This window comes from Staurois parvus, unplaced genomic scaffold (genome assembly GCF_062004578.1).
Source record: "Staurois parvus isolate SC_StPar_1 unplaced genomic scaffold, SC_StPar_1.0 ptg000176l, whole genome shotgun sequence".
Classification (NCBI taxonomy): Eukaryota; Metazoa; Chordata; class Amphibia; order Anura; family Ranidae; genus Staurois; species Staurois parvus.
The window spans coordinates 3,624,837-3,637,395 of NW_028317972.1; the positions used below are offsets into that span (position 1 = coordinate 3,624,837).

The following is a 12,559-nucleotide window of genomic DNA, read 5'->3' on the forward strand; positions in this document are numbered from 1 at the left end:
GTATTGTACAGCAAAGAAGCCCATTGGTCCTGACGAAGCTGAGAAAGATATGCCCATCGGTGAAACACATTGACATCACAACGTCAGTGATGTCACAGATGGCTACAGCACCCACGGAAGTAACCAGCTGATAATAGGAGGATCACATGCGTACTGTACAGACCGAGGCTGAGTGGTCTTTGGGCAACGGCCCATAAAACCAGAGAGCACAAGCAATGAGGCCAAAGGTATACCAACATGGTTTATGGCATCACATGTCAGTTTAAGAAGAGATAATGCCATTGGTCATTGGCCGTTAGAGCACAGCAACAGCAATTGAGGGGTATGCAATTTTGTTGGAGATTGGGTGAGTCTGTATACAACATCCAATGCACGGCCGTGTGGATGAGTAAGTGCATTTGACTGCCTGTGTAACATCTCTATAACTCACCTATGCCCACAACCTCACCAAGACTTGTGAACTGTGCTGGACTTGCTTTGCATTACTGCTTACCCCCTGTGCTTTCTATCATCCAGTTGTTTACTAGCCTCTCTGCATAACTTGACCTTTCTTCCCTGGCCGCAACATACAAACCTCTGCTACTCTACTGTCTGCAGTCACATGACTCTACTATTGCTTTTTAGCAACAGAATTATTGCTGCTATTCATACAGATCCATACAGACTACAGCCCTTCCAGCTATATGCTAGACTGTTTATATACAAGCACCAGAGTTCTATTAAGTTCACTCGCATCATTAGCATTTGTTAGTGTTAGCCTGTTGGGTCTTTACTGGGAGATGGTTGGATTAGTGAGTTTTTCGCAATCCAGCCATACACTCACACTTTAGTGGCCATTTATTGACGTCTAATTTTTTTTATTGGGGACAGACAAAGTTTTCTGAGGTGGGGTGATGGATGTGGTTGAATTATTTATTATTATTTTTGTATATCTTGTTTGCATACAATAAATTTCATAATTTTGTAATAAACTCAACCTGGTATACTGCATTGGTCCTTCTAGGTAGCCACTTTGTGGTGGACTCCTTGTTCACAAAGCTTTTTGTGTAGATGTGTAGGGTTACCTAGAGTAGTGTGGGTGAATACCATTAATGTCATAGCTCCTAATCGTTTTCATATTCTTTACTTCCAGGATTTGTACACTTTGTTTGCAAGATATACCTTTAGTCTTAATGTCAACTGTACTGTCACAATAAAGTTATTTGGTTCAATACTGCATTAACATTGCTAATCAGTGATGCATTATATCGCCAGACAGTCTTATCTTCAATCAAAGACGTTCTAGTTAGGTTCTTCTGCAGAGGCCCTCGGCAGTGATACACCAAGGCTGTCTCCAGAGGGACCATTATTGACTCTCCAAATCCCTTTAAAACAGAATGAACTGAAGTCTGAATGACTTTCCTTGGATTGATAATCATTTTACGAGCGTTAAAATAATCCACTCGATCAGGCTCACGATGAATGTATTGCAGTATGTTTGTGCCTGGGATGTCTTTCCATGATGCAATATTGGAAAAGTTACCATCAGTGGCAGCAGTTTGTGGGAAAATGTGATTTTCAAATAGGAATATCCCCACGCCTGGGTTTTTTTGCTGAAGTTCATCCATTAGGGTGCCCCACGTTTGGTGTTGGAATGGTAAAATAATCTCATCAATGTCATTGAGAAGGACAAAATGACTTCTGTACATATTTCGATAGATGCAGTCATTAAGCGTGGCTAGTTGACCATAATACCCAATATCCTTGGCGTCCAAAGAATAGTGCCAAGCTTGGCCAGGTCTTAGGTATTCTTGAATTGGCCATGGTACTACTTCTAAGGTTCCTTGTGTTATATAATAGCTCATAACTTTTTCCACTTGAGGGCTGCAGTCGTTAAGGTAGATCACAACTTTTTGGGCACCAAGTAGCCGGTACATTTCCATAGTCTGGATGAATTGCAGGACATTACTATAATTTCCAAACATTGTGGATATGCAAACTGTGAAATTTGCTGTAAATGGTTGCAAGTCTTTGTGTATGTGGAAGAGAGGAAATTGTGTCACATTTGTGGATAAAGAGGTTTGAACTGATAGGTATTTAGCATGGCAATCTAGAGGCTCTGCACACAATAAGTCTGTAGTAACATAGGGGAACCCAAAACGGTCAGCATGCATGTCTATATAAGCTTTCGAAACCTGTAGAGATTTGTTGGTGCTACAACAAAACCAGCAGTATAAATCCTTTACCTCTTCGTGGTGGATGATGCTGAGAACACGGACCAAGCGTCTACTGTGTCCCCGGGGGTCATTATATGGTGCTATGATAAATGTTCGATTGTCTCTCAAAGGCGTGATCGTGTCAGTGGTTAGTCTACCATTACAACACGTACATGAAGGTCTTCTTTCTACAAAGGACATCACTGGAGGCTTTTTAGTCAAAAATCCCAGAAAAAAAGTGACACACGATAGCAAAACCATACAAGCGAGAAGTCTCCAAGACAATATGGCCATTGCATAAGTATACCTAGAGGAAGAAAAAACAAGAAAGTGAAGAAAGAAGGCAAAACATATTAGGCTCTTTTGAATTGGAGCTTTTATTCTTTTATATAGATGGAGGGAAAAGAGATGACAGCAAACAACTACCCCTTTTTAATTAACCTCCCTAGCGGTTTTCCCGAGTGTAGCTCGGGGTAAAATTTCTATACCAAGAGCGGTAACCCCGAGCTACACTCGAGCTTACCATGCGGCGTTGCTCAGGGGGTCCCTGCAGCACTTACCTTGTCCTTCGCTCCCACGATGTGTCCCCTGCAGCGTCCCCGGCCATCTCCTCCGGCCGATGCCGGCATCCGGCTTCCGTGTTCCGGTCCCTGTGACGTCGGGACATACGGGCGCCGGAACCGGCGGGAAATTTGAATTTTTAAAAAAATTTCATTTTTGCTGTCATTGCTGTTTCAATGCATTTCACATATATTTTGTCCCTACTGCTTTGTCCTGTGCCCTGCCTGCATTTTGACTGTTCTTTCTGCCTGGAAACTTAGAAAAGTCCATGGCGTCCAAAAAGCATCCCTTTACGTCAAAAGCAGTTTTAGAACAGCGATAGTAAATCAGAACCACTTGCAGAATTGAGTGATAATGATTCGTGGGGAAATTCGTCATCAGACACTGAAAACGATTTTGCGACTTTGCTCAGCGATGTGCGAATTTGCCTCTGTATTTCAAATTTCAGTGTTTTTGGTTTGATTATATTATTGAATTAAATTTATTATCATTATATTATTATTTTTTATGATTATTTATTAAATTATAATTTATGATTTTGTGTTTCAAGTTTTATCATATCCGGAATGTTTACTAGACTCTTGTTTGTACAGATTTCAGTGAGTTATTCCTAAAAATTACAGCCTACAATAAAAAACTACATATTTCCATGCAAAAAAATGGTACCGCTTTCAGCACAAAAAATCGGAAAGAATCATACCGCCCAGGAGGTTAAAGCAGAAACCTAATCCGCTTATGTATTGCCTTCCCTGGTTCCTCCTCCCAATCTGGAAGAGTGTGTGTGTGTGTTAGATTTTAGTGTAAGGGTGTTTTGTGTGTTTAGTGTGTATGCTGTCCTACTAAGGGTTAGCCGACGGATAACTAACAAAACTGACAGATGCAGTGTTGTGTTTCATTCCAAAACTGAATTTACTTCTGTGAATAGTTCTGTAAAAACTGCTATACAATTACATAAACTGAAATTACAACATGTTTGTACATATGTCTATTACAAATGCATCCAATGCATACATTTCTTACAAACAGCTACCTACAAAACACATAAAATATATTGAAATGCGATCTAGCTATGTATGTGACTTTAACAAGCACAATGGTTGAACTTACAGGCATATGTGTATCAAAGGGAGAATGGAGGAGACCTTCACTGGTGTTCTTTTAGAAGCTGAATGGCTGCAGTGGTTTATGGAAAATCTTTATTCTTAACAACATGAAACGCTTCCTGTTCTTTATTGATAAGGGTGTAATAATAAAAAGAGGTGCAGTTGCAGTGAGTGCCCAATAGATGGCCCCCTATCACTGATGATATACAGAATAGTGTGAATGTGAGTTAGAGCTACACTGCAATACTTTTTGCTAGCAACAACTCCCCTGGAACAGGATCACTATGCAGATAAGAGAATACTCACCTCACTGTCAAAATAAGTGTGCCACTGCTTGATTACCAGTGAAAACAATGCAGGAAGTTACTTGTCGCTGATCCTGCCAGTGAGGAAGTGACATGTGGATCCAAGTGAGTATTTAACTGCTCTGCATAGTAATCCTGTCGCTGGTGATTGTGCCCTGATAACCTAAAACTCCCACTGATCACCCATGAAGGGGAGTATTCTTCTTCCTACTAACCACCAATAGGTTAGGTTCACACTTGTGCGAGTCAGGAATACTCACAAAATTATGGATGTTCCCAACTGACAAGCAATGTGTACTGCTCTTTAGCAGATGCACAGGGTGCCATTAATTCTTAATGGCACCCCCACGCATCAACAAAATGGCTGCACTTTTGTGCTTTCAAAGCTGCATACCAATGCAGCACAATGCAATTCTACGCAGCGTGATTTAAAAAAAAAAGCGTCTACTTCTACTGATCACCAACGTAAGGGGACATTCTGTCTTCTACGAACCACCATAATAAGGGAGAATTCTCTCATTTACTGACTACCAACATGATGGAGCATTTTTCCTTCTAATGCCCACCAGTGTAAGGGAGCATTCTTCCTTCTACTGACCACCAACGTTAGGGAGTATTCTGCTCCTATTGATCACCAATGTAAAGTGTAATAAGTAAATGATAAACCTCCCAGAAATACTATTACTAGGCTGCAGCTAGAGGGAGCTCTAAAGGTTTGTACTGTGAATTCAGGAGACTAACGCCAACAAGCTCACATTAAACTTGGAATGAGCAAGTGAGCAACATGTGTTTTGTGTTCTCCTCTTGATACAGGCTAGTCACACCTGGTTTATGCTGTCTTTGTTCAGTTTTGTGTTTGTTCTGTCTGTTTATATGTTAGTAATGGTATTTCTCTAATACAAATTCATGTGCTTTTCCATGTGGCCTATGCTGCCTCTATAAACAAAGTAATTATCTGTAAAATGTGATCCATTTCTGTTTAACACATTAAACTCGGAGTGAGCAAATGAAGATGTGTTTTGTGCTCTCCTCTTGATGCAGATACTGCAGGCTGCATCTTTGTTATACCTCGCACTCCGATCACCAATAAACCTGTAACAATAGGAGCATTCTTCCTTCTATTGATTATATCTAGTCTGATTACTTTGATTGTGATCAGGAACTCTTGATATATATTTTTTTGCAATCTTAAAACATATTTTATCTTGGGATTATCTGTCTGTATTTTTGCTTCTACATAATTGATATAATTTTAATATACACTGTATATTTTTTGTTGTTTTTTTTCCATATATTTGCTTTTCTGTATATTTTTCGTACTCGTTCAATAGCCTTGAAGAACGGTACTCTTTCCTTCCGAAATGCGTTGGTTTGATGTACTTGTCATTATTCTCAATAAATGCCTCTTAACCACTTCAAGTCCGGACACTTTCACCCACTTCCAGTCCAGTCCAATTTTCAGCTTTCAGCAGTATCACACTTTGAGTGACAGTTACTCAGTCATGCAACATTGTACCCATATGAAATTTTTATCCTTTTTTTGAGACAGATAGCTCTTTCATTTGGTGGTATTTGATCACCACTGTGGTTTTTATTTTTTGCTATATAAATGAAAAAATACCGAAAATGTTGAAAAAAATAAATTTTGCCTAGTTTTTGTTATAACATTTTGCAAATAGATAATTTTTCTTCATAAATTAGGCAAAAATGTATTCTGCTACATATTTGGGGTAAAAATAACCCAAAACAGTTTATATTAGTTAGTCTGTGTGAAAGCTATAGAGTCTACAAACTACAGGATATATATTTTAAAATTGATCAGTTGAGATCCTAAAATTCTGGATGCTGGTATGGCATATGGCAGTGATCAGGATGGTATGGGGTATGGTGATGATCAGGACATTAGCATGAGGTATGGCAGTGATCAAGACGCTGGTATGGCAGTAGCCAAGATGCTGTTATGGGGTATGGGGGTGATCAGGATGCTGGTATGGGGTATGGCTGTGATCAGGTTGCTTGTATAAGGTATGGCGGTGATCAAAATTCTGGTATGGGGTATGGCAGTGATAAGAACGCTGGTATGGTGTATGACTGTGATCAGGACGCTGGTATGGGGTATGGCGGTGATCAAGATGCTGGTATGGCATATGGGGTGATCAGGATGCTGGTATGGGGCATGGCAGTGATCAGTATGCTGGTATGGCATATGGCAGTGATCAGGATGCTGGTATGGGGTATGGTGATGATCAGGACATTAGCATGAGGTATGGCGGTGATCAGGACGCTGGTATGGCAGTAGCCAGGACACTGTTATGGGGTATGGGGTGATCAGGATGCTGGTATGGGGTATGGCTATGATCATGATGCTGGTATAGGGTATAGCAGTGATCAAAATGCTGGTATGGGGTATGGTGATGATCAGGACACTGGTATGAGGTATGGTGGTGATCAGGATACTGGTATGGGGTATGGCAGTGATCAGGACGCTGGTATGGGGTATGGCGGTGATCAGGACGCTGGTATGGGGTATGGCTGTGATCAAGATGCTGGTATAGGGTATGGCAGTGATCAAAATGCTGGTATGGGGTATGGTGGTGATCAGGACACTGGTATGATGTATGGTGGTGATCAGGATGCTGGTATGGGGTATGGCGGTGATCAGGACACTGGTATGAGGTATGGCGGTGATCGGGATGCTGGTATGGCATATTGGCATATGGGGTGATCAGGATGCTGGTATGGGGGATGGTGGTGATCAGGACACTGGTATGATGTATGGTGGTGATCAGGACGCTGGTATGGGGTATGGCGGTGATCAGGATGCTGGTATAGGGTATGGCGGTGATCAGGACACTGGTATGGCATATTGGCATATGGGGTGTTCAGGATACTGGTATGGGGGATGGTGGTGATCAGGGCACCTGTATGGTGTAGGGCAGTGATCAGGGTGCTGGTATGGTGTATGGAGGTTATTAGGGTGCTGGTATGGCATATGACAGTGATCGGGGTGTTGCTTTAGGGTATCGTGGTGATCAGGACACTGGTATGGCATATGACAGTGATCAGGGTGTTGCTTTGGGGTATGGTGGTGATCAGGACACTGGTATGCCAGTGATCAGGACATTTGTATGGTGTATGGGGGTGTTTTGTACGCACTGGGACAGGTGACAGGACCTCCCTGCATTATTTATTATTGATATTGTGGCTAAGTGATCAAGGACACAGGGGCACTGAGGTGGCTGGCATTGCAGTGTGTAAGTGTACAAGCAGCCTGACAGACTGCTGTACACTCATACATTGCAGTATCGCTGCTCTCTGCTCTCACGCTGAGAGCATAAAGAAGCAATCTTCCCCCCCACCAAGATGCTTTTTTTAGCTCATATCACGCTACTGACCTTTTCGCAATTAACCTAATTATTTGCTCAATGTTCTCCCAGCTCTTTCTTTGTTATTACCACTTTACCACTTACTTTGCCAGCTTTTTGTTGCCCCGCACCAAACTGTTTGGAGACATGTTGCTGCCAACAATTTCAAAACTGCCTTATTTTTCTCTTTACATGGTACATATTCTCAGTTTAAACAGTTTGTGTTTTCTATGTTCTATTTTGAATAAAAGATGGGTTTATGAGATTTGCAGATCAATGCATTCTGTTTTTATGTAGATTTTACACAACATCCCAACTTTTTTGGAATAGGGGTTGTACTTTAAACTTCCAGTTACTGCTGTTCAGTTTGGGCACTTTTAACTTCTGCACATCATTCCTCATACAATCCCAGAGAGCAAAGTCCACATGTTTTAATAAAATTTAAAAACTTCACTTTCATGCATTTAATTACATTTTTTATTGGATCTGATTTAGATTTTTAGCTATGCTTGCAGAGGACATCTTCACTACTTTGTTCCAAGAAGTCATGGTGACAGTGTTTACACCAGGGGCTTTCCAGGGATTACATTCTAGTTATGTCTCCTGTGGAGGAGTTCAATTCCCTTTGCAGGTGAAGGGAGTTATGTACAGCATCATCCATAATGTACTCTGTAAATCATCATCAATATATATAAACATACAGACATAATTTCAGACAATAACTATAGATGAGATTATAGGGGCTTCCATCCAGAGTGACAGGTGGCATTATGACCAGGTTTCACAGGTACATGTTCATCTAAAGTTGTGTCTGTACATACAGAATAAGTACAGATACTGAGAATTACACCCATAAGAATGAATTATACCCAGCATACAGAACAACATGAAAGTGATACTGTGCTGCGTCTATAAATAAATAAATAAATACCACCAAGTCCCTCACCAAGGTCTTCTCTAATGCCCGCCTCACCACCTTCCCCCTCGACTCTATCCCCTCACAACTCCTACGACCCCCCTCTTCCTCCATCCTACGCTCCCTCACCTACATCTTTAATCTCTCCCTCTCTTCCGGCGCATTCCCCTCCCCTCTGAAGCACGCGCACATCACCCCTATTCTTAAAAAGCCCTCCCTGGACCCTAGTGACCCGAACAACCTTAGACCCATCTCCCTGATGCCATTTACATCCAAACTCCTCCAGCGCTTAGTCTACAATCGCCTAAGCTTCCACCTCAACCACAACAACCTCCTCAATCCCCTACAGTCCGGCTTCCGTCCCCTACACTCCACCGAAACTGCCTTACTCAAACTATCCAACGACCTGCTAACCGCCAAAGCTAACGACCACTACTCAGTGCTCCTACTCCTCGACCTCTCCGCAGCCTTCGACACAGTCGACCACCCCCTCCTCCTCAAAAAGCTACACTCCCTTGGCCTCAGAGATTCCGCTCTCTCCTGGCTCTCGTCCTACCTATCACAACGCTCCTTCAGCATTACCTATAACGCTACCACCTCCCCCTCACTCCCCCTCTCTGTTGGGGTCCCTCAATGCTCTGTCCTCGGGCCCCTTCTCTTCTCCATCTACACCTCCTTCCTTGACCAACTCATATACTCTCATGGCTTCAACTACCACCTCTATGCCGACGACACGCAAATCTATCTCTCGACCCCTTGCCTCACCCCCTCAGTCTCCGCCCAAATCACAAGCCTACTGAATGACATATCAGACTGGATGTCGCTCCACTTCCTTAAACTGAACCTCTCCAAAACTGAGCTCCTCGTCTTCCCCCCAGCCCGCACACCACCCCCCATCGACTTCTCCATCACGTCCAACAATGCCACCATCAGGCCTGCCCCACAAGCCAGAGTACTTGGTGTCATACTTGACTCCAATCTATCCTTCCAGCCCCAAGTCCAATCACTAACAAACTCTTGCAGACTCCACCTCCGCAACATTGCCAAAATCCGCCCATTCCTAACTCCAGAAACCACTAAGCAGCTCATCCACTCCCTCATCATATCACGACTCAATTACTGCAACTCCCTCCTCACTGGCCTGCCTCGCCACAGGCTTTCCCCGCTTCAGTCGATCCTGAATACGGCAGCCAGACTCATCCACCTCACCAACCGCTCTGTTTCCGCCACCCCCCTCTGCCAATCCCCCCACTGGCTTCCGATTGCTCAACGGATCAAATTCAAACTGCTAACACTGACGTACAAAGCTGTCCATCATACTGCCCCAAACTACATCATCGACCTAATATTCAAATACCACCCAACACGCACTCTCCGCTCCTCACAAGACCTCCTTCTCTCTAGTTCCCTGGTCTCCTCCTCCCATGCCCGCCTCCAGGACTTCTCCAGGGCATCACACATCCTCTGGAACTCCCTACCCCAATCCATCAGACTATCACCTACTCTCCTCTCCTTTAGGCGCACCCTGAAAACCCACCTCTTCAAGGAAGCCTACCCCACCCCCTGCTAATTGCCGACCTCCTCCACTCTTCCTACCACTCCATCCCCCACAGCCATTTCCTCCTGTACCAATATCCCCTCCCTCCTAGATTGTAAGCTCAAAAGAGCAGGGCCCTCGAACCCCTCGTGTATCACATTGTATTGTTTTGTAGTGTCGCATGTACTGTCTCCCATTGTAATGTACAGCGCTGAGCGAACTGTTGGCGCTTTATAAATACTGTATAACAATAATAATATATATATATATATATATGAACAACAACAGATAATGAAAAGAACACCCAATGTACAGAGAAGAAGTGCTACTACTGTGCAACATCCAAATATACAGAATCAGACCAAATACTGAAGACTACACCCACAAAACAAAATTAAAGCAATAGCACTGAACTAACAATCCAAAAAAATGCAGTCTGGCTTTACAATACACAAATCAAATCCGATAAAACACAGGATCTGTGGATAGAATATTTATTGGTGACGTGGGAAGAATTACTTTTTTTTTTAGTTTACTCTCTACACTTATGCTCTTTTCTCTCCTTTCTTCTTCTACTGAGTTCACCCCTGTCCACTTTTCTGTCTTCTATTGCTTTAGAAAATGCTGGAATGGCATTTTTGAATTTCTATCTAATTGGGGAATTAACTTTGTATAATGGAATGAAACGTTTCTCAATATATATTAAATGAAGCTGACAATTTGTACCTTTAGAACAGTGAAGAAGTGTTCCCATTATGTAAGATTGACACAGTGTAAGAAAAGTTAGATTTTTTTTTTTATTGCTATAGTGTTGCATATATTGATATTTTCATTCCATATGGTTGCAAGTTTTTTTTATACAAAATCTAACAAAGAGTTAAATATAAAGAAACACAGACTAGGCAAGCAGGAGAGAGCAGATTTAGGGATCTGCCACACACATACAATATATAATGTTATATATACATACCTGATCAGCAATGTATGCAGTCCAGAATCTGAAGCTATGTATTATGATAAAAGGCAGACTCACTCACCACTTGGACTTTTTTCTGCTGTCACTCTTCTATATTTCTTTGATAATTCTGCTATATGGTGAAATCATTATTGAGTCTATGTAGAGTTTGCTCGGCACTGTGACACCCAGCAAAGCCCTGATGAAAAGCTCTGACTGGTTGCTCACCAGTGTCACCTTTCCTTTGTCTTGTACAAGGAAACTGCTATATTTAACTGCTGATTAAATCCCTGATGTGCAAAGCTATGACAAAGTGCATCTCATTGCTACTTATAGGGAATCAATGTTTTAAAATAATGTGGCTTCCAGGAACAGTCTTGCATTTTTCAAAGTTTTTGGGTGGAATTTCATATGTTTCTGGAAATGTCCACTGTTTTTAAAAACGGTATCATAGAGTATTCATAGAGTCTTGTACTATATTAGCCATCAATTCATGCTAAAACGTTAAGTGGTACCTTTCACTAATTAAAGGAGCAGTACAGCCAAAGCTCTTTTGGCTGTACTTCTCATGTGGATCAAAGAAGTGCAGTTCGTTCTGCACTCCTGTGAACCGTTTTCAGCTGACAGTGGACTGAAGTCAGCTGTCAGCTGACATCACCCAGCCGGTCCAGACTGGGGAAAGATGCCGACTTCACAGTTGGGATCCACCCCAGAATCTGGAGCGGCACCTAGCTCAGCTTCTCAGAAAAGTGCTGAGAACCTGAGCAAGCCGTTCCCACCCCCTCCACAGCCCACGCTACAGGGAGCGCTGGGGGGCTGAGCAGAGAGCAGTGACTGACAGTCACTGCTCAGAGCAGAGAGGAGAACTCAGCGATCAGCAATCATGTTGATCGCTGAGTTCTCACCCTCAGAGCCAACAGGAGATCGATAAAGTATCGGACCGATGCTTCATCCACCTAGGTAAGTATAATGGGGGGGGGGGAAATTAACCCCATACTTCTCTTTTAACTTAAATGAATTAAAGATAATAAGAGTATTTAAAGATGTCAGGTTTTTGGGTCCATTAGGTTCCTTCCTCAGGTTTTAAACAATTCTGAAAATTTTTCTCAAACTCACATACTTACATTCATTTTATGTTATATTTTCTTGACACACTTGACAAGTAATTGCTATTGTAAAGGGTTAGGCTATAGAGATATAAAGCCCAAGCCTTTACAATGGACATTACTACTCAAATGTGTCAAGAAAAAGGTTTAAATGTATTAATATTTAAATGTAATTGCTCTGTATGCGATTGCTCTTCTTTGTCACTCTGTGTATAAATATATGGGTTTCAGAACCATTTTCAGAATTATAGAAAGGGTGTAAGGGGTCCTAAAAGCTTGCATTTATAATAACTGAAAGTACTGTATATGTCATTTCTAACAATATATATGTCAGGAACATCAATTTAGGGCCCTCTTCTTCTCATACAATGACATACAATTCAAAGTACTTTGGGAACACTGCGACACAAATACCTAGATGTGCGAGGCAGAATTCAACTTCTTTATTATTGATTAGACCTTAAGTAATAAATGATAACAGTACATATTTCAGGTGGTTTCCATAAAGCACCAATC

At 42.0% G+C, this 12,559-nt stretch overlaps 1 protein-coding gene across 1 annotated transcript; it reads right to left on the reverse strand.

Moving 5' to 3' along the window:
• Positions 1–898: 898 nt before the first annotated feature.
• LOC149462355 (uncharacterized) lies at positions 899–11,148 on the reverse strand. The gene is made up of 2 exons (XM_089677073.1): positions 10,953–11,148; positions 899–2,502 (listed from the first exon to the last, which is right to left on the reverse strand). Exon 2 carries the CDS (start codon positions 2,487–2,489, stop codon positions 1,188–1,190), a length of 1,302 nt encoding a protein of 433 aa, XP_089533199.1. The 5' UTR covers positions 2,490–2,502; positions 10,953–11,148; the 3' UTR covers positions 899–1,187.
• Positions 11,149–12,559: the final 1,411 nt, after the last annotated feature.